Below are 23136 nucleotides of genomic sequence, written 5' to 3' on the forward strand. Positions count from 1 at the left end.
GGCGTTGGCAGGATCACATGCACACACATGCACATCACATGCACACTGTTCCAAGTATATGACCCCAAAATACAAAGAATGAGATATGACTAGTAAGCCAGAAAGAGACCCGTCACTTCAGTATTTTCTCTCTTCTCATGTTTTTCTTCCTTTCTCTCTCTGACTCCTTCTAGTCTGGAGCTCAGAACTGTGATGGTTTCACTGAGCAGTTGGACACACTGATCCGTAAGGCTGAGGAGGCAGAGGAGGTGCTGAAGGAGTCGGACCCGGTCGGCTCGCCGGAGCTCACTGTCATCCAGGCGCGTATGGAGAAACTCAAGGTACAAAAATGCCGGTATCTTGGCTGTTGTTGTGCAGTGCATGCAAGTCTTCTTCAAACTCTGAGATTGTTTGGTCCTTATGCAGAATGGAATTTCATATTAAACATGTGTGATAATGTGTTTCCAGGTTCACCTGCTGAAGCTGAGCAGTCTGTCTCCAGACCTGGAGCGTGTCAATGAGCTGGCCTACAGACTGCCGGTCAGTGACAGAGACATTAAACGCCTGCAGGGCCTCAACAGATCCTGGGCTGCTCACTCTGCTCACCTTACTGAGAGGTTCAGGTACCTAAAGCCCCTGATACTTACCTGTAAATAGTGGTGCAGTGATAAATAAAAAGATATGGTAATCTCTGAACAGTCAGTGACCACCATAAGATGAACAACCGCCAATATAAATCACACTAAAAACGGGGTTAAACTGAATTTAAGTAGGTTTAAGCCTGAATTTCTTAACCCTGACTATGTAAAAGTCTAAGCGGTCTGCCCAGAGAGTTAGAGCTTCTACGATGTTCCTGTTGTTTACGTTCCTCTTGCTTACCTCTGTCTGTCCCTCTCCAGTAAACTGCAGGCGGTGCTGCTCCAACAGCAGAGCTTCCTCCAGAAGTGTGAGGCCTGGATGGACTTCCTGTCTCAGACAGAACAGAAGCTGGCTGCTGAGATCTCAGGCAACTACCACAGCCTGCTGGAGCAGCAGAGAGACCACGAGGTCAGAGGGCCAGGGAGTGTGTGTGTGTGTGTGTGTTTGTACGTTTTTTTATGTTGTGCGGTTGTGTGTGAATGCGTGCCTGTGTATGGATAATGTGTACTTACTGGTGTAATTATTGAAGTATGTACAATTTACTCATTAATAATAATAATGATAATAATGTGTCTGTGTATGTGTTTGTGCATCTGTGTATTTGCAGTTGTTCCAGGCAGAGATGTTCAGCAGACAGCAGATTCTGTACTCTATCATCAGTGACGGCCATCATATGCTGGACCAGGGACAAGTGGACGACAGGTAAACACACACACACACACACACACACACACACACACCTCACAATTTAAAAACAATCTTATCAGTGACTTCCTAAGACATCTTGAAAAGTTTGAAGTCAGTTGTGAGCATCAAGCATTCCAGTTAACTTTGTTCATATGGCAATAAAGCATTGAATTCAGAATTTTGATGGATTGTTGTGATTCTCACTTTCTCTTCTCCTACTAACAGAGATGACTTCAGCCTGAAGCTGGCCTTGCTGAGCAATCAGTGGCAAGGCGTAGTGAGGCGGGCCCAGCAGCGGAGGGGCATTATTGACAGTCTGGTCCGCCAGTGGCAGAACTACCAGGAGATGGCAGAGAAGCTGCGGCGATGGCTCCAGGAAGTGAGCCGTGACCCGGATGTGCATCAGCCAGGAGAACTAGTGGCCCTGCAGCAGGCCAGAAACATGCTGGATCAGATACAGGTGGGTTAAAGGAGTTTATGGAGGAGCATTTTACAGGCCTTCTATAATGGCCTCATCACCCCATTCAGATTTCTAAGCTTCTCTGAAAGCAATTAATCTAAAAAATGTATGCATGATTATCCCCACCATTCACAATTCCAGTCAAAATGAATTTCAGGTGTGTAGCAGGTGAGTTAGGGTGGGAATTGTTTCAGCTGGCAGGAATAAGCGGCTAAATGAATTATTTGCATGCAAGACTTGTTTGAAAAAATGTTTGTGAGGTCAATGGAAGGGGACCTTGAACCCATTTGTATGCTGCACAGCCTACATCTTATCAAATCTACACAATGCACTTTTTACATATACCCCATAAAAACTACCCTAACTCTAAATTAACCCAAGCAAATCTGAATCCCCTACTAAATAAACCCTTCGCCCCGTTTCCAACCTTAGCCTCCCTTAGTTAACCTGTTCCCCCTACGCCCGCTGTCCCTGTCTCTGCTCCTGCAGCTGAGGGAGCGGGTGCTCCAGCGGCAGCAGGGAGGCTACATCCTGGCGGTGGAGGCCGGCAGGAGCCTGCTGCTGTCGGCCGACGCCAAGGCCGAGTCGGCCCTGCAGACGGAGCTGATGGACATTCAGGAGAGGTGGAGGCACGCCCACCACCGCCTGGACCAGCAGAGGAGGGAGCTGCACAGCCTGCTGAAGGTCAGTCAAAACTACACACAGGAGTAGAGAGTCATTCATTCAAGTGTGGAATATATAGATGATTGCTTTTTAGTTTTTTTGGTTGATTGGTTGGTTGGTTGGTTGGTTACTTGATTGATTGGTTCCATATTGAGTCACTCCCTCACTCAACTAAAATGAAACAGAATATGAAGGACTGCATCCTTAAGATGGGCCTTTTTAGTATTTATTTTAACCCTGATTAGCTCCATGCACAGTACTATGCTTTTTTGTCATTATGATGACTAATTATAGCTATTTTGGAGTTTGAAGTCCATCTGTGAGAAAGCATCAGATCCAGTCATGCTTTACTATGGGACATCATTTTATTGCTTACTATTGCAGGTATGTGTAGCCTCATGTGAGCAGAATCCAAGTCAGTTTTGCATGCTAAGCTAGCAGCTGCGTCTCCACCATGCTGCAGTATAAAGGCGATGCACAGGGAGCTGAAGGGCATCGGCCCATGTGAGCTCTAATGAGCCTGGTTGTACATGCAGGGCAGCGAAACCAAGTTATCATATGTATTATGCATCGCTGCCAGAGTGTAACTCTACCCTGCCAAGAAAAGAGGGAGAGAGATGGAGAGTGGGAGAAATGCACACTCACTTATGCAGATGAATCCCTAAACATCACTCAAACGTGTACATGCACACCTGCGCACATGCACACACACCCTGCAGCATTTGTGCAAGAAAATAACACAAATGCACAAAGATAAAGAGTGCCAGTCCAGGACACACACACACACACACACACACACAGACACACACACACAGGCTGCGGGCACTGTGCAGTGAGCTGTAATGATTCAGACACAGCGAGTTTGATTTTACAGGCTGGAGAAAGCGGCCCGTTTTGAATAGTGTGTGACGCAGTTTAAAAGAAGCATCCGGGGTCTTTGGAGAAGATGGCTCTCTCTTTTCTCTCGCTCCTTTCTTTCTCTCTGTCTCTATCTTCCTTGCTCTCTCTCTCTCTCTCTTTCTCACTTTCTGTCCTGCTGGCTTTGCGCTTAGACAGCAGCTCCCGTGGCTGACTAGGTATTCTAGTCCTGTCCTGGGTTTCTTTTACCATGACTCTTGCTTCAGGTATGCTATTTCGCTGCTGCATTTCTTACTGAATATTGCCTTATTTTACCCTGAATTGTACTGTTTGCTGGACTCTAAAAATAGCTGTAATCTGCGCCCTTTGGAGCAGAACCTCCCACTGTTGTTATGAAGCTGTGTTAATTCTCTTCTTTGGCTGGTGGATTTGTGCTGTATCACTCTGTTTCATGCTGTTGCCTGGGAGGTTCAGAGCTGAGTGGGCTGCAGTCTATCTACAGTATGAGAATTGACGTGGCTCAGTTTCAGCCTTGGTTATTGCACGGCCTTCTGGCTAGATGTGTGTGTGTGTGTGTGTGTGTGTGTGTGTGTGTTCTGCAGCTTGCTCTTACTGTCACCACTGCTGCAACTGCAAGAAGAATTTATAGCCTCTAACTTCTCTGAGTCTAGGTAGATTCTGCAGCCTGTGTGTGGGGTTTCAGCTCTAACTGTGTGTGTGTGTGTGTGTGTGTGTGTGTGTGCAGGACTGGGAGCGCTGTGAGAAGGGCATAGATGCGTCACTAGAGAAGCTGAGGGCCTTCAAGCGGAAGCTGTCTGCGCCGCTGCCTGACCACCATGAGGAGCTACACTCAGAGCAAATCCGCTGCAAGGTGAGGAGAATATAATACAGTTTTACGCACACACACACACACACGCACACACACACACACACACACACACACACTGACACTCTCAATCCTTCTAGGTTAATCTCTCACATCCATGCACAGACACTCTCTCTCTCTCACTCTGTCTGTCTCCCTTTCTTTCTGTCTCTCTATCATACTGTATACTGTAGACCAGTGTTGTAGTCAAGACTGTCTCAGTCAAGACCAAGACAAGACCAAGACTTTTATGGTCAAGACCAAGACAAGACAGAGACTGAAAGAGTACAAGACCAAGATCAAGATTGAGACCGCTCGCAATTTACAATTGTAAATGTAAGACCAGACCATCCTATCTAGCTCTAAAATCGGCACACAGCCGAGAGTTTTTTTTTTTTTGGTAACGCCATTCACAAACGCCTTATGGTTAGTAAATCCAAATGGGATTACCACAGAGGACGCAGACATTGCTGGCTGCTATGGATACTGTCTTCCCGACAGTAAACAGTGTGGAGTGATCAAGCCACAACACGCAGCAGCAGGTAGAGGAGGTCAGCTGACCGAGCTGAAGCGGGTAAAGTCATCCTTTTTAATTCACCATTTTATTAATGATTTGAAGTTTTTATTCTTCATTAAAGAATAAAAATTGGTCTTGACCTCAAGACTTGAAGTCAAGACCAAGACAAGACCAAGACAAAATAGGTCCAAGACCAAGAATGGTCTCGAGACTTACAACTCTGCTGTATACACACGCACACACACACACTCTCTTTTACTCTCTTGGTCTCTCAATCCTCTCTCTTTCCCTCTCACACACACTCACACAAACACACATGCAAATACACACACATGCCCTCCGTCTACCCGTTTAATCTGGCTGCAGTGACGAATACACAGACCAGCAGCATGAGATCTTCTTTATCTATCAGCTTCTGTCTCATTGTTCTGTGGGGACTTAGCATGTATGTTGTTTAGTTAATTACAAAAGGGTTCCCATCCTTATTTCCTGCATATAGTGTGTTTGTAATTCATCAACAATGGCAAAAAAAGACATTTGAGCCTGTCTTGGTGGGGAATTACCAATATGGCTGGCACAGAAACGATACCACAGTGCTGCTTGTAGCTACAGCATCCATGTTTGCTCATGCTGTCATCATCTGTGATTTGTGTGGGGGATCCACGCTGTGATCACTCTGCGTCCGCCTCAGCCACTGGACGCTGTGTGCAGTCATGTTTCATGCATGACATGCCGCCAGCTCCTCGGGGAGCAGGGGGGCTGCGAGAATTGCTGCACATTGTTAGCATCAGCTGAGAAGAGAGAGGGGGGTGGGGAGAGAGAGGAGGAGAGAGAGGGAGTGTGCGCATGAAAGAGAGAGAGAGCATCCTTATTTGCCCCGGGGAGAGTGTGTGTGTCTATATGTGTGTGTGTGTGTGTGTGTGTGCGTGTTGCATAATAGAGACAGTCTGCGGAACCACAAATCATTACACCACAGCAAAGCCGTCACAGTGACAGAGGAGGAGATGCAAGGTTAGGTGCTTCTGTTACCTTATCCTTATTTTCTGAATGCCACAGAATATACTGCGTTCTTGTGACATTTAGAATAAATCTTAAGCTTTTTATGGCATGCCTTCCTGTAATATTAACCGTCAGTTTGCCATGTGTCTGTGCTGAAGGTCTGATGTAGGTTGTTTTGCTCCTCATCACCATTTCCTCGGGTAGAGCAGCTACAGCTGAGCTTCACCAGTCTCTATTTCACTATGGCTGCTGGTCAGAAGGGATATTTTCTATGTTCTTCGGTGCTCTGCTCACTTCGCGTTCATGGCTGTGGATCATTTGTCTGTATATCCTAGATAATGTATTCCTGGTTTGTCATGTGGTTACAGGAGTTGGAGAACAGTGTAGAGAGCTGGACCGATGACCTCACTTCCTTGTTCCTGCTGAGGGACTCCTTGGGGGGCGTGGTCAGTGCCGATGACATCACTGTCCTACAGGAACGCCTCCAGCTGCTCCAGTGCCAGTGGGAGGAGGTCTGCCACCAGGTAGATACACACACACACACACACACACACACACACATTTAACATTTACATGCATGTGATTTTTTTATTAGGTGAATAAGCATTGTTTGAAAAACCCAATGGCAGTTTGTTTCCCGTTGAGCATGAAAAGTGCTTTCTCCGTCTACATATCTAATTTCTTGTTTTATTACCCTCTGGAGAGTGTTTCCTCACTATCTCGGATACAAAGTGCATGTAGCTGCCTTGTGCCTTGGGCATAACACAGTGAGATGAGGCAGCCACAGTGTGTGTAAAATAAACAGAGAGACCGTATCTACGTTAAACAATGTTGGCTTGGACACAGTGTGCACAGTGTCATACAGCACCGATCCATGCTGAAGATAGACAGTGCCAACAGCTGTGGGACATTTGACAGGACAAGAGTTCAGCAGGCGTATCTGTGGCTAACTGAGCATATCTATCACTAACCCTTCAGGCTTCTCAGGACCAACAGTGTTATTGTGAGAGGGGTATAATGGAGGAGTGTTTGGTTGAGATGGAGAGGGGATAAGAAGTGTTAACGGGACTGTGGCGTATTCTGACTGCTGCTTGAGTGGGTTTTTATTTGGCGTTTCATGAATTGTTTTTGCTTGTACTGTGCATTCAACCCTCTTCTGATTTTATGTCGCTTCTGTTTATCTTCCACCAATCCTGCTCTTCCTCACAACCTCTTCGTTCTCATGTTCTTACTCACCCCTCACCCTGTCTCCCGCTTTCTTTCCCATCATCCCTCTCTTGTCTTCCCTTGTTCCCTCTGTCTCTCACATCCTCTCTTGGCTCTTCATCCCTCTCTCTCGCTCTCTGTCCCAACTACTCCCCCCTCCATGCGACTGTCTCCCCCCCCTCAGCTTTCCCTGCGCAGGCAGCAGGTGAGTGAGAAGTTGAACGAGTGGGCGGTGTTCAATGAGAAGAACAAGGAGCTGTGCGAGTGGCTCACCCAGATGGAGAGCAAGGTGTCCCAGAATGGAGACATCAGCATCGAGGAGATGATCGAAAAGCTGCGCAAGGTGATTTCAGCTCACAACCGTAACAGTAACTACACTTAAAACACACATACAAACAAACCAGCACAAGCAAATGCATACATGCAGGTTCACACACAGCACACACGGCTGTAGTGCTTGTGTCCGGTCTTGAGTCCAGATTGTTATGGTCTTGGACTTTCAGATATTTTGACTCAGGCTTTTCCAGGTTTGATTGGTTTACATATTTATTTACTGCTCAAAATCAACTAATCTAAAAAATATTGATTGCTTAGCCTTATTTTCTCTAACCACCATATCTGACAGTGATCCAATACAGTAATGAGACCTAAAAGGACATTCTTTACTGTGATTTTGGCAACACCCATACCCATAATCACAGTAAAGAATCTCCTCAAGACTATTATGGCTTGTATACAATGGTTACCAATACATATGTACTGTCTGAAAAGTTTTCTTCAAATTAGTGTATACATTAGAATAAGAAATTAGAATAAAAAAGGAGAAGACAAGAAAGATAATTTACTAGCTTTATGGTTACCACAAGAGTAAGCATGACAACGGTTAGCCATGCTTTATGGGAATTAATGTTACAGTTGGAGCGTGTCTCTGATTAGTTAGATTGCCTGGTTGAAACTACCCATTGTATAAAACAGTATAATTCGACTGACTCTACTCTTAGTTTTGACTTGATCTGACTAAGGTGGTCTTAACTACAGCCCTGATGCACACACACACACAAGCACACACCACACACACACACACTCCTCCCTGTCTCAACCTGCTCTGTGTCTCCCCACCAGGACTACCAGGAGGAGATCAGTGTCGCCCAGGAGAACAAGCAGCAGCTGCAGGTTATGGGTGAGCGCCTGGCCCGGGCCAGCCAGGACAGCAAGGCTGCCGAGATCCAGCACAAACTCAGCAAGGTCAGCGAGCGCTGGCAACACCTGCTGGACCTCATCGCTGCCAGGTAGGTGCAACACTGACACTCCAGCTTTCTTCATTCTCTTAGTGGAGTCAAACAGTTGGGAAAGACCAGGTATGGAGTGGGTGGAGTGGAGGAGGCATTGGGAGCGGGGAGCGTTGGTGGAGAACTGTTGTATGATGGCAAAGTGTGTGTGGGTCCTGTGAAGGAGGACAGAAATGTTTTCAGGCAAGCTGGGAAAGGTGAGGAACCAGTAACAATAAATATCATATGAAATCATTTTTTTATATAGAACATTGCATATAATGTTACCCAAAGTGCTTTACAACAGTTCAGTGCCATGAAATGAAAGCAATTTATTTAAAAGCAGCAGTAAAATAGTATGTTTAAGTTTTCTCTTGAACCCTATTGTGCTCTGATAATAGGAACAAAAAAAAGACAAGCTTATATACACACCATCTACTTTGGTTTTAATGTTGTTGTCTGATGAAGATCTCCATCAACGAAAAGTCTACTTTAAAACTTCCACAGCTGATACACATCATGTTGAATGGAGAAAGTGTTGAGTTTACCTGCTTTTGAAAAGCAGGGAACCAGCCATTGTACACAGTGAGAAGTCTTGGCTCTGTGGTTTCAGTCACTGGATGGAAAGTGCGAGGTAACTTCCTCAAAGCGGTCTCTCTTCCCACAGTGCATCACTCCTCCTGGTGGAGAAGGGTGTAAATTGTTGAAGGCATGCCCTGGCATGCCTGGGTTCGTTACCATGGTTTCCCTCATGACATTCCACCACACCGGGGGAACTTATTTTCCCACAACGCCGCTGAGGCATTTCCTTACTCCCTAGCTCGTGTCAGCAGGGCTTCCATCTAGTGGAGCTGCAAAAAAAAAAAACACAGAGCGCGGTCCAATCCCTTATCCATCTTAGTCCCTCCTCTTTTGTCTGTTTCTTCCTTCTTGGCACTCTAGCCCCTTCCTCTTACCAGGGTTGGGGTCAGTGCTCTTTTGATTCAGTCAATTCAAAATGTACAGTGCAACTGCTATACATTGGTTGATGATGTAGGATTCAGTCTCAATAGTTTGATTCAAGATGGAATAAACATTTTGTGGATTTTAAAGAAAACCCATCTCCTGAATGGAGTGCATTGAAAGTGAACTGACCCTAACTCTGCCTCTTACTGACCCAGCGGCTCCCCCCTCGCTCTCTTCCGGCTGTTGCCCTCTGAGAGCGGACTGGAGGAGGGGAGGGAGGGGGGGACAGCGACTGACCTCATACAGACAGCTGCAGTCTCTCGGCCTCTTATATCCGTCCTTCACTGAAAAACAAGGGGAGAGCGTTTGTCGCTGTCGCAAAGTGCAGAAAACTTCCTTTTAACATTCTCAACTTGGGGAGGAATCCATCGACAACATTTCTTTTTTTACTGGTGAGGAACCAAGGATCTTTTATTCTCTTGCAAACACATTTTTATTGGAAAACTCTCCCTCTTGCTGTGCACTATCCCTCCATGTTTATTCACATGCATGGGACCTCAAGCCTTGGCTGCTGTTCCTGCTCGCTCCCTCCATGCACAGTTGCTGTATGACACTCCGGCCACAGGCCAGCTCTGTAGCACATGCCTCTGACTGTAAGTCTCCTTTTAGAAACAGCAGCACTTGTCACTCTCAGGCACTCACACTCTCTCCCACACACACACACACACACACTCACAGTCACACACACACACACGTCTGTTTGGGGTTCTCTTTTTTTAACCTTCGAGAGCAACAGTTGATAAGTCACACTTGTGCCACCCCACACCTACCTGCTTGCCCCCCCCCCCCTCCATAGACGGGGCTTAGAGAAAGTCCCATTCGGAGCACTCAGACGAAAGAGAAGGGAGTTTGGACCGAGCTAGTAACGCTTCCTGACGTTAACGTTGACTTTGGGAATTCCTCACCCCCATGGTTTTGGATTTAGGGGCGGATAATATGGCAGGATGCCCAAGCGAGGACTCGGATCTGCCGGAATGCGACTGCGATGTCAACAGGCAGGACGATCTTGAGAGTTTATGCTCTTTTTGTAGATTGTAGACAATGAAGTGGATTTCTTTATGCACTTTAGCTAGATTATATTGTGTTGTGTTACTTAACTAGTTCTTGCCATGCAGTATGAGAACAATTGAGTTGAGCTGAATGATAACTGAATGACAGCACATGTCTGATATTCTCTGTGATGATTTATGTTAGGCCAACTACTGCAGGATTGAGACAAAGAAAAGAGCTTGTTGTTTTTCAGCTCTTCTCAAGCTTATATTGGGCTCTTTCTTTTTCACTGCAAGATTATTATTTTACCTTTGTGCTTGAGTGCGCATCTTTAATATTTATCTCTATATTGAAACTCTGACTTTGAGAAAAGGTATGTACCAGACCTGGTTTAACTGCTATTTGGATTCTTTAAGTGTTTATTTTAACCTGCTTGCAGTATCAGATGGGTGGGGTTTGCCACATAGGACAATACAAATGTGCCAGAAAGTTGACAATAACAGCAAAGTATTTGAAAGTATTGCATCCTTTTCTGATTGACATCGTACCTGACACTTAACTGACCTATCCTGATGCAGTAAAACCCTCCCATCTTATACTACAAGCAAGTTAAAACAAACACTATGAATTATTTGCAGCAACCATTTATCCCAGATCTGGTGTGTACATTGGGTTGTGGGTTATTTGGGATTCAGTGCAATCACAGAGATTATACTATCCTATAATGGAAACAACCAAAGTACTGTATCCTACAGCATGTTGCACTGTGAGACACATACAGTAGGCTTACATATTACAATGCATGGTATTCTGTTGCCAGCTCCATATTTAGAACACAATCTAATCTAGTTAATACAGCTACAGTATGGAGCCACTGGATTGTACAGCATCTGTGCCTGGACCAGTGCAGCGGTCTACTGTATGCACAGTCAGTCTCATAATAACACCGAGTGTCTAAAGTGGCATTGACCTGCTAAATGTGTGTGTTGGTAGTATATATTGGCCTTAATGAGTGCATGTAATGAAGAATGGCCCATGCCTTCATTCTTAACAAGTCTCTGTGGTAAGACAGTGAGAGTTGCATTGCTTTGCAGGGTGAGGTACTTTTTTTTTTTTTTTTTTTTTTACGGTGAGGGGCAAGTAGACAAATTGATGTAATTGATGTATCTAGGCTAAATTAAACAAGTATGTTTAACATTATATGGATTGCAATGGCAAGGTTTTGGAAATATCAGGGCATTACAGATCCAAAATGGTTCCCAGCTGCTGTGTGGGGTTCAAAGCACCTCCCACCAAACCCAGATCTAAACAAAAGCATGGCCTCTCTAACCTAAGAATATCTGCTCAGATGTGAAATAATAAACCTCAGACTCATATTACTCTACTGCTTTGTTCAGCTGAAGATGACATAACTTGAATGTTTATTACTACAATATAGATGGGAATATTGGAAATACATTTTTAACAGAAATACCCAGAAATTCTTAGAAAATCAGAGACCACATTGTAAAAATCTTTCAAACTTTCAATACATTGCCACACCTTTTCATGATTTCATCATTTGGTACCCAGTCCTATTTACAGTGTATTTTATGGTACGCTGTTATGTCGACTCAGGAAGTGTTAGAATTGATCAACAATTTTGATGACGGGAACAGCCCCTTAACACACCAAATTATTCTTTCTCCAGAGGCAATATTCTGTGTTTGGGTAGTGAAATATTTGGTTTATTTTTAAGGTGGGTGTAGCAGGACTGGACCGACCTCTGTGTGCCTTAGTGTTTACGGTTATGACATCTATTGACTCTTGACTTCCTCGCTGACTCTTTCTCTCTCCTCCTCTCCCAGGGTGAAGAAGCTGAGGGAGACCCTGGTGGCGGTGCAGCAGTTAGACAAGAACATGAGCAGCCTGCGGTCCTGGCTGGCTCACATCGAGACGGAGCTGTCCAGGCCCATCGTCTACGACACCTGTGATGACCAGGAGATTCAGAGGAAACTCAACCAGCAGCAGGTAGGTGGTTCCATACACAGACAGCAGTGGACTACACAAACACAAGGCATAAAACTAAACTGGTTTATTTACAGGCCTTAGTGGTAAATGGAATCAAATATTCACCAGCACATTTCTCTGTTTTAGAATTGAAAAAACGCTTCCAATCAAGGCTTGGTGATTATTTGAGTAGACAAACTTACCAGCCACAACTAAAATTTAGCAGCCAAAAAAAGAAAAAACACTTTTTACACAGCATGTCAGTCAAGCCGTGTTGATAACAGCAAGGAAAACATCACAGGAGCAAACGGGAATGTAAATAGTAAAGGGCGACAGAACATGACTCACATAATGACTCAAACTGAGTTGGTCTAAAAAACAAACGAGTGACACTTAAACAAACGAGGAAAGCACAGTATGACTCGGCATGGGTCCCTGGCTGTTTGACTGAAGCTAGATTGAATATCCGTATCCTTCCTGCTGCCCAAGATTCAGGTCTAAATCAGGACTGGATTCTGAGACCCCAGTGAGAGACCCCCTTCCTCTCCATAGCTGGCATTCACTACACATGTATACAGTTCACCAGGCTTGCTGTATTCTTACTGCAGTGTTCTTACAGCGCTCTTTCTTCACATGGAGAAACCAAGCTGCACAATCCGATCATTGTAGGTCTATTGCCTAAGTATGTGGTAAACAAAAACAGTTCATGACAATGCAAGAGAGTGATGTGGTTTTGCAAGACAGTTTCAACCTGAAACAGATTTCATTTTCACTCTTTCACTCTTTTGCCCATTTCTTTTTTCATACTATGTCCTTTTTCTTTTTTTTTCATCCAGAAAATAATTTTAATTTAAATTGTTAGTAAGTTTAATAACAGCACTTTGAACAACTATGTTAAAGTTGCTATGTGTAGCATTTTAACATCAATAAATCATTACCACATATATTTTGCTCCACGGAGAAGCTTTAAGCGGTGCACAAATACAGTTATACTTCTGAATCGTCTCCAGGACCTGCAGAGGGACATAGAGAAACACAGCACGGGCGTGGCGTCCGTGCTGAACCTGTGTGAAGTCCTGCTGCACGACTGCGACGCCTGCTCCACAGAGACAGAGTGCGACTCCATCCAGCAGGCCACCAGGGGGCTGGACAGACGCTGGAGGAACATCTGCGCCATGTCCATGGAGAGGAGGCTCAAGTCAGTGCCTCTTGGATAAATACTGCATAGTCTACTGTGTTCACATGCACATACACGCATGCATGACTTTCCGAGATAGTGTGCCGCTGGCCAAATCCAAACACCCTCGGCTAGTTTCGGACACATACTCTTTCATGTGCATCCAGTCTGTCAGCGCAATTCTTTTTGAAGTGTTTCCTGTATGACATTATTTCCCTCATATCTGACCTGTGTTTCTGTGTAGGATTGAGGAGACGTGGCGGTTGTGGCAGAAGTTTCTGGATGATTACTCCAGGTTTGAGGAGTGGCTGAAGACGTCGGAGAGGACGGCAGCTCTGCCTAACTCCTCTGGAGTTCTCTACACCGTCGCTAAGGAGGAGCTCAAGAAGTTTGAGGTGAGTTTTATTTCAGATTCATCATCAGAATTCTTTTTTCTGACAGTGAGAGCACGATACTTGTCTTGTTTTAAATGTAATAGTGTTTTGATACATGCACGCTTTGATGTTTTGAAAGTTTTGCATCTTTCCTGTGCCATTTAAATTCCCCCATGTGAGATAAATTCTATCAAACTGTATTGAGACACAGAAGGCAGTGGAGAAAGGAAGAGTGTCAGGTTACTGAAACCCGTCTGTGCCGGTCTGCTCGGCTGCAGATGCTGCAGTCCATCAACGTGCACTTGCACGTGCACGTGCACATTCCTGCAGGCTGACTGTGTGGCCCGGGCCCATTGGTGTGAGCCGTGCATGTGCCTGACTGGTCAAAAGGCTCATTACACAGGGATGTGATTTTTCAGGATATTTTAGGGTTTCAGGCCAATAGAAAATAGCTTCACAGACTTCTGCTGCCAAAGTTCATCAGTATTCTTTGGTCATGTGTTTTTTGTACTTGCATGTGAAAGAAAAAAATCTAAAACTGCAGGTATATATTTATGTCTGCTGTCTTCATAGCTGTAACTTGTGTGGGTGTGCATGTGTGTGTGTGTGTTTGTGTTGCAGGCGTTCCAGCGTCAGGTGCAGGAGTGCCTGACCCAGCTGGAGCTGATCAACAAGCAGTACCGCCGCCTGGCCCGGGAGAACCGCACCGACTCCTCCTGCCGCCTGCGAGAAATGGTGCATGATGGGAACAGGCGATGGGACAACCTGCAGAAGAGGGTGGCCTCCATCCTACGCAGACTCAAGGTACGCTGCCTGGGGCGATGAGTTTTAGCACTGAGCATTGGCTTAATACCTTCAAAGGGGTTGAAAGAAATAGCTGTGAAATCAGGGTGTGTGAATCTACTGTACCAGGATATTTCCATTACCTCTCAAATCCTTTAATTCCAGTATTCCATCTTGCCATAGGCAGTATTGGTAATATCCATAACCACTTTCCCCCACTCACATTTATATTCATTAGGAAATAAGCTGGTTAAGAAGATAAATACAGAAATGTACAAGGCAATTAAGCATGGTTGTTTCTCTCCCTCTGTTCGTACAGCACTTCATCAGCCAGAGGGAGGAGTTTGAGACGGCCCGGGACAGCATCCTGGTGTGGCTGACTGAGATGGACCTGCAGCTCACCAACATCGAGCACTTCTCTGAGTGCGATGTCCAGGCCAAGATCAAACAGCTCAGGGTAAGAGTGGTAGGGATAATAATATGTGTGTGAATGGTCAGATTTAAGATTCAGAATTTTATTGACACAGTATACAGTATAAGCAGCAGTGCATATAACATAGTTGGCAGTAAAGACTCCTTGTTTGAATACAAAACCTCTATTAGTACTTCAATACTTTAATACAATTCATATTTCTGTGTATAGCAACTGCTGGTGCTGTGTGGTGACCAAATTTCACCTCAATTATCAATAAAGCGTCTCTTCTCTTCTCTTGTCTCGTCTTCTATTCTATTCTGTTCTAGACATAAGATAAGATGAAACTTTAATGATCCCTGTGGGGAAATTGAGTTGTTGCAGCAGCAAAACTAATAGATTACAGCAGGGGGGAAAAAATCTATAATGTAACCATTAAAAAGACTATATATCAGTTGGGGTTACATGAATAAATTCTACTCCTCTGTGCTGCGCTCTGACCCCTGCGGTGTTTGTTTGCTCAGGCGTTCCAGCAGGAGATCTGCCTGAACACGGGGAAGATCGAGCTGGTGTTCAGGCAGGGCGAGGCTCTGATCGAGAAGAGTGAACCTCTGGACGCGGCCGTCATCGAGGAGGAGCTGGAGGAGCTGCAGAGGTACTGCCAGGAGGTCTTCGGACGGGTCGACAGATACTTCAAGAAGCTCACACGCCTGCCTGTGAGTAAAGACATATGTTTACACTTACATTCATACTTGTATACCGGGTGAAGACGTATCTTCAAAATGTCACCTTCTCAGAAAAACAGCCTTGTTTTTAGCTTGCCAACCATGCATTTTTGAGTTCATCTAATTGGTTTTAAAAGGTTTTGTTAAAAGATTATGGTTGTAGAATTTTCTCAACCCATAGAGGAGCATCTAATCCTTCAATTGCAGTTAAAACATAAAAAATTGAGTTATAAGGTTTTCACCTGACAGTGGCAATATGCAAAGGCATTTTATGGTACATGTTAGAGAATATTTCCGCATACGCAATGACTGGCACATATGTAGTGCATGTGATACACACTAAAATGTTCACATATATCATAGATATAGTCCACACAGGCTAGCATACACAAACACTGGATGTCATCTAACAATATTTCTCAAGTGCAAATGTTGAAACACACTGAAATGCTGGAACTAAAGTTATCAAATAAATGAAGCATGCCAAACATGCCAGATATTTGCAAAGCGTCAAGGGAGCATAATTTGCTGCCAAAATAATTTTCATTCCACATGTAAGAATAGTTTTTGGGCAAATTTATTATGGCAATGGTGGTGAATGGGCATGGACTCTTCCTCTACATAGTTTAATGCACTAATTTAATTTGCATAGCTGTGAATGAGACGTAGGTGTAAGTGTCCAATGATGAAAAACTGCCTGTCAGGAGGAAGGCAAAGAAGTATAACAACAAATCAACCTGCCTAAACAGAAGTAGCAGATGATTTCTCCCCCAAACAAAACACTTCTTTTTGAAGCATGAATTTCAGAGACACTCACTACCCCCTGTGAACAGTTGACTCAGTGTGTTCAAAACACACTGTAAACACACACTACAAACTCACACTTCAGCCTCCTACACCACCTGTGACATGAATGGTGAAAACATATGTCCAATATGGCTTCACACACACACACACACACACACACACACACACACACACAGCTGCCATGCTGTGAGACAGAATGCACGCACATGTTTTAGCACGTTAACAGTCAGTACAGTACAGTACCACACACACACTCACCTCACAGAACCTCACACACTGTGCTCTTGGAAAGGCCGGCCTGTCAGTGACACATATCTAACCTCTTTCTTCCTTTCTTTTTGTCTTTCTTTATCTTCTTTCTTTCTTGATGATCTTTTTATCTGTCTTTTTCTTTTTTTCTTTGTATTGCTTTCTCTCTTGCTTGCACTATTCCTTCTTTCCTTCCTTCACTCCCTCCTTTCCTTCCTCACTTCCTTCCTTTCTTCCGTCCTTCCGTCCTTCTCTCCTCCCTTCCTTCCTACCTTCCTTCCTTCCCCCTTCCATCCTCTCTTTCTCTCTTCCTCCCTCACTTCCTTCCTTTCTTTCTTTCGTTCTTTCTTCCGTCCTTCCCTCCTCCCTTCCTTTCTTCCTACCTTCCCTCCTTCCTTCCCCCTTCTATCCTCTCTTTCTCTCTTCCTCCCTCACTTCCTTCCTTCCTTCCTTCCTTCCTATCTTTCTCTCTTTGCCCACTATCTTTCTTTTTCTTTCCTTTTTTCTTTTTCATTGTATTGTTTGTTTTCTCTCTTGCTTGCATTATTCCTTCCTTCCTTCCTTCCTTCCTTCCTTCCTTCCCCTCCCTCCTTCTCTCCCCAGCTGGCTGATGATGAGCTGGACGGTTCGGACAGAGAGCTGGACATGGAAGAGGGCGGTGACCTCTCTGAGCTGCAGTGGGGCGACTCCTCCCTGCCCCGGACCTCCAGCCGCCCGGCCTCAGGCGCGGCCGCCCTGATCCGGGCCGACCGCTCGGGACGGGACACCCCGGCCAGCGTGGACTCCATCCCCTTAGAGTGGGACCACGACTACGACCTGAGCAGAGGCCTGGAGAGCGCTGGGGGTCGGAGCCTGGGGGCCGAGAGGAGCCGAGGCCAAGAGCAGGAGGATGAGTATCTCAGGACGGGCGCCACCGTGCTGTCAGGTGGGTCCGCCTTCACTGGCTGTGTGGTGGGTGGGTGGCTGAACGGGTGCCGAGTCAGCGTTACACGTACGAGGGGTGATGTGGTGATGTTTTCGATGAGATGGGAACAAATTGAGGATGTGGAAGAATGGTGATAGTGGCCGTTTGAGGAACGTTAGCTATATGACAGCAACTGTCATTTATTTAACTGTGTATTTTGTCCTTTTGTTGGGATGTTTTTAGAATTTAGGAATAAGAATCAGAATCAGAATCAGAATCAGAAATACTTTATTGATCCCCGAGGGGAAATTGGGTTACATTGCAGCTGCTCACATTGTAGAAGTGAATATATACAAGCGTAGAGAAATTATAAGAAAGGTTAGAATAGTGTCAGAGGTGGGGGAGGTAGTTTAAAGCAGGGAAAAAGACCATGATGAAAGAGAGACAAGAACATACAAGTTCTTTGAAGAGGCCTTGTGCCGACAAAAAAGTAAAAAAAAACAAACCAAAACGCACACATACGGGACGCTGACATGATGCAAAAGAAATAAACATATTGCCTTTTGCTATTTCTGTATTTCCGTAGATGTTACAAGATCATATCTTATTCACTTTTTTTTTCCAATATGGAAAACCTCTAAGCCACACTCGACTCACCAAGCAATAGATTAAGACAGATATTGCACACAAACACACACATATTGTCAGTATTGTGCTGTATTTAGGTTTTTCTGTGGATGCCCTCTTGAAAAGAAGGCATCTAATTTACCTTTTCAAATAAGGAGAATCTCTAAACCACACACAGTCATCAACACCAACTAAGAACATCAGTGGTCACATGACTAAAAAAAAAATACTGAATGACCAAGCAATAGATTAGGACAGATATCGCATACAGTCACACCCACATTGTAAGCAGCGTGCTGTATGTGTCTCTTCCCAGATGTAGTTATCCCAGAGAGCCCAGAGGCCTATATAAAACTGACTGAGAGCACACTGAGATCGTCCTCTGGTAGGCAACAGCAGCCCCCGGGTGCCTGACCGTGTGAATGCACTAAAGCACCGCTACCGCTAACCGTAGCATGCTGATGAGGAACGCCATCGCATGAGTCGGCATGGCATGCGACGAGCTAAAACTAAAACGCACTTGTTTCTTAACAGAGTTCTAGTTCCACGCTAGTAAGCATCACTCAAGTTGCATGTATCACCATCAATAAACATCACCTGCATAATAGCATGCAAAGATGACACCATTGCATGCAGAGGTCCGGTTCACGGAATGCTAATCTCAACCATCGCATTTTTATTATTGTTTGGATGCAGTTAGTTTCATGGGGTTTTTTTTAACATTCGACAGCTAATACCTCAGTTTAATCTGTTAAAACATGAATTCTGTGTTGTCTGCCATTTTTTTGCACATCACACTAATGCATGCCATCTTTTGTGAACATGTATCAGCATCAGTCTGTTCCAACAGCATGCTAAAGAAAAAGTGTAGTAGAAAGTGAAAGTTCCTCCTCCTAATTTCTTGACCCTCTTATGCCCTCTGTCCAGGCGAGCCAGGCCAGCTGGAGGCCCACCTGAGGCAGCTGGACCAGGCTCTGGATTCAGGACGCTACCACCTCCAGCAGAGAGAGGCCGCCGCTAACAGCTCCAGCCCTGAACTGGACTCCACCTACATGGGCTATGTGAGTCCTCCTCACTCTCATAGATATTCTCTATCTGTGTCTCATTCTGACGTGCTGTTATTTATCAGTCCTGTCAGACAAAATCCTCAGGTCAGGTTTCACGAATGGAGACAAACTGTATTTGCCTGTTTCATTCTCATGTAACTGTGTTTTCTAATTCATGTCTGCCATTTTTTTTTTTTTTTACTTACTGCCTTTTATATATTGTTTTATTCTTTAAAGAGCACTTTGACGCTCTTTTTTGAAATGTAGTATCTAAATCCATTTAAATGATATCATTCTAGATGCGTCTGATGGGCGAGTGTCGAGGCAGTATAGACGCAGTGAAGAGAGCAGAGGGAGAGCTGACTGAGGAGGAGGAAGACATGCCTGGACTCACCAACCCCATCAGCACAGACACTCAGAACGCAGGTCAGTTACACACACGCGTGTGCGCACACACACACACACACAAACACACACACACACACACACACACACACACACACACACACACACATACACAAACAAAACCCACCAGAGTGATATGGTTACGCTGAAAAGAGAAAATGTTCTACCAAAGTGAAATATCTTTTTAGAAACTCATTATGCTATATGTATGAGCTGTGTTAAGTGGATCAGCCATCAACTGATTCTTTCCCTGCAGGTGTGATCGAACGCTGGGAACTGATCCAGGCTCAGTCTCTGAGCGAGAAGCACAGGCATAAGCAGAACCTGCAGCAGTGGCAGCAGCTGATCTCAGATGTGCAGACCATGAGGGCCTGGCTGGGTCAGTCCGAGGCCGAACTCAGCCAGCTCCGAGGGCTGGACCTGAGCACTGACATACACACCATCCAGCAGAGAATCAAGAAGCTCAAGGTGTGTTTGTGTGTGTATAGGGTGTGTGTATTATGTATATGTGTATGTCTGTCTCTGCACTATGGCTGCACAATTTTGACAACAAAATCATATTGTCCACAAAAATTTTGGCCATAAGAAAATTAGATATTATGTTTAAATGTAATGCAAGGTTTTATACAACATGCAGTTTGTTTTGTAAGCCAGGAACTCATCACAGCAGCAGAATAACAGAAGTTGTTTCATCGTTCCCCATGATAATTTACTTGCAATTTGTAAATTGCAGTTCTCAATACTGCAATTCCAATTATTTTGTGTGTGGGTACATTTTCTGCCTGTCCATCTCTCTCTTCTGGTGCTGTACATACAGTTTGTGTGCAGTAATTGGATAGCACCAGCCTTGCTTGCTGTCCTGCTGCATGTGCAGTACACTCACAAGCTTGTCCTTGCACCCACCCTCACTAACACACCACCAGCCCAGCTGCTGTGGTCTGTACAGCACCAGACAAGCTGTCAGTGGTCTATAAATACCTCATTCTGAAACCTACGGGGCTCTACTAACCTACATCTGTTCTGTATGAACCTCTCAGTCCCCTCCTACTGCACTCTATCAGCACCAGGTCTATAACAGCTACTGATAACTAGTAGCACCATAGAGTCTGGCAAGGATTATGGGTCAGCGGTGTAATATCTACTCTATTGCATGTAGACAGTACAGGTATACTGTCTCAAATATTGCACATATAACTTGTGTTTTCAACTTTGCTTCAAAGACTCTCCTCTTAAATAAAGGAACATCCACAAACATACACAGTCATAATCAGAAGCACAGTTATATGGGAGCAGCAAACACAAAACACATTAAAGAGTCATTGTTCATGCAGGCAGGCCTACTGTCTATTAGCCATTATAAATAATTTCTTTCCCCACATACTGTATTTACACTATTCCTCTTCACAAGCTTCTTCCTTGACTCTTCTCCCCAGGAGCTGCAGAAGGGTATGGATGCCCACAAGTCCGAGGTCCTGTCCATCAACCTGAGCAGTGCCGATTTCCTCCAGTCAGAGCCTGACTCTGAGGAGGCGTGGGAGCTGAGGGACGGGCTGAAGGAGATGAACTCGCGCTGGGATCGGCTGGGTACCTCGCTAGAGGAATGGAGGGAGGAGCTCCAGAGGGCGCTGATGCAGTGCCAGGTACTAGAGAACACACACACACACACACTCATGGACAGTGTACTAAATATTAGGAACAGTCCCCTAACATTGTGTTGCACCCCTTTTTGCACATTTCATGTCTCGAGTCTGCTTGTGTCTTCTCCTCCATCTACTCTGCAAACATAGCCTTGGGATGTGGAATCAAGTCTCTATCTCCATTAGTTTCATAGTTATGGCTTCAAAATGATAATTGTTGAATGGAGAAAATCTGGAGATCCGGATCACTACCAAAATCAAACCAGTTGTGCCTTGGTCCCTCTTTTAAAACAAACCAAAACCCTAATATCTACTCTCACCAATATTTACTCTGCCATCTTTCCCCCAAGGAGTTCCATGAGATGAGCCATGGCCTGCTGCTGTGGCTGGAGAACATTGACCGCAGAAGGAATGAGGTGGTGCCCATCCCTCCCAAACTGGACCGGGAAACATTACGAGCTCACCACAGAACACTCACAGTACGTCTCTAGGTTTGGGTACAGTGGGCTTGTATTGTTGATTATTGACCAGTGAACACGTTTAGCTGGCTCCTTCATCTTTGTCTCCTTCATTGACCTGCAGCAAATCAAGCGTGAGCTGTTGGACTCCCAGCAGAAGGTGTCGTCCCTTCAGGAGCTATCGGCCCAGCTGCTGGTCCACACTAAGCCTCAGAGTCTGCTGCTCCAGCCCCAGGCTTCAGAGCAGGTCCAGGTCCAAGCCCAGACCCAGGTCCAGGGCAGCGAGTGCCTGGAGGCCCAGGAGAAGGTGCATGTGATCTGGAACAGGCTGAGGCTGCTGCTGAGGGAGGTCAGCGCTGACCTGGAGGGGCTGGAGAGGAGGCTGGAGACCACAGACACACAACAGGTCAGACAACACTGGAGGCATGAATACAGACTGACTGAAGGAGGGCCTTTTTTCACATTCATCACATCTTTGTTGACATGACAAAATCTTCCTTTCCATTAGTAACAGTTATTTAGATCTAGAACATTGGCCGTTTACATAGCGTCATATCCCATTTGATTTATTTTACAGGACTCCCTTCCTTTGCCTGCTGTTACCACATCAGACGTCTCTGGATCAACTGCTCCTGTGTCAGAAGGGGCCGTCCAAAGTCGCAGACGATTGGTAATGTATACCCTCGTAATATCCAGTAGGGGGGGCTAGCCTCTGTAGAGCTGCATAAGAGATGCTATACAACAGCCTCCGATAGAGCCTCTTTGATTTCCCCTACCAGATTAGTGGTGTTAACCATCAACTTCCAGATACTGCATATTCTCCTCCCCTCTTTTTCCCAAATGCATGTAGGTGCCTCAGTGCATAGATATCCCCACTCCACCACCCCTTTGTTTTTATGGTCAGTACAAGTGCTTGTCCTGTTTTCCCTTGTCAGTTGCTTGAAGCTGCCCTGCTAACATGTACCTCGACAAATATGTTGCTGTCCCCCCCTCCCCTTTTTGAGATGGTTTTTGCTGCCCACACCATGTTGATCTGCGTAGCCAAAAATGTACAAGAAAAACTGGCTTTTCGATTTACTACAATGTAAAGCTATGGCAAAACCATTTTTATAATGACTTAATTGATAGATCTCATTTTGTAGACATAAGAATGCCATTTTCTAAGTGTTTCAATGATTCTGTAAATAACAGCTAAACTTATTTCACGTCATCAATTTCTTATAACTTGGCTTTTTAGGAGTTAGCTTGAGAAGCCAGATTTCTTGGTTCTGAAAGTCAATCACCGTCATTGATTATGTTGCTGCTCTTTGGTTGTTAATGTTCTCTCTCTAGCAATGTTATGGCTCTCTTTATGTTATTGGTTTGTTTTTCTCTCATCTGAAGCTTCTTTATTTGCCCTGGACTGAA

General features: G+C 45.0%; 1 protein-coding gene across 1 annotated transcript in view; it reads left to right on the forward strand.

Moving 5' to 3' along the window:
- syne1a (spectrin repeat containing, nuclear envelope 1a) overlaps positions 1-23136 on the forward strand; it is a 131654-nt gene that overhangs the window by 104729 nt on the left and 3789 nt on the right. The window contains exons 122-146 of the mRNA XM_071516808.1: positions 174-320; positions 448-602; positions 879-1026; positions 1226-1320; positions 1531-1765; positions 2255-2449; positions 4032-4157; positions 6036-6191; positions 7058-7216; positions 7996-8162; positions 11984-12146; positions 13136-13323; positions 13547-13697; positions 14298-14480; positions 14779-14916; positions 15396-15587; positions 17256-17577; positions 18500-18568; positions 19111-19244; positions 19529-19655; positions 19891-20102; positions 21068-21274; positions 21622-21750; positions 21854-22135; positions 22307-22399. Of these exons, the coding sequence (XP_071372909.1) occupies positions 174-320; positions 448-602; positions 879-1026; positions 1226-1320; positions 1531-1765; positions 2255-2449; positions 4032-4157; positions 6036-6191; positions 7058-7216; positions 7996-8162; positions 11984-12146; positions 13136-13323; positions 13547-13697; positions 14298-14480; positions 14779-14916; positions 15396-15587; positions 17256-17577; positions 18500-18568; positions 19111-19244; positions 19529-19655; positions 19891-20102; positions 21068-21274; positions 21622-21750; positions 21854-22135; positions 22307-22399 (4173 nt within the window). The remainder of the gene's footprint in view (positions 1-173; positions 321-447; positions 603-878; positions 1027-1225; positions 1321-1530; positions 1766-2254; positions 2450-4031; positions 4158-6035; positions 6192-7057; positions 7217-7995; positions 8163-11983; positions 12147-13135; positions 13324-13546; positions 13698-14297; positions 14481-14778; positions 14917-15395; positions 15588-17255; positions 17578-18499; positions 18569-19110; positions 19245-19528; positions 19656-19890; positions 20103-21067; positions 21275-21621; positions 21751-21853; positions 22136-22306; positions 22400-23136) is intronic.

This window comes from Centroberyx affinis, unplaced genomic scaffold, assembly GCF_046629955.1.
Source record: "Centroberyx affinis isolate AG114_WGS23_722 - 3 ecotype Tasmania unplaced genomic scaffold, CSIRO-AGI_Caff_v1 ptg000431l_1, whole genome shotgun sequence".
In the NCBI taxonomy this organism is placed as follows: Eukaryota; Metazoa; Chordata; class Actinopteri; order Beryciformes; family Berycidae; genus Centroberyx; species Centroberyx affinis.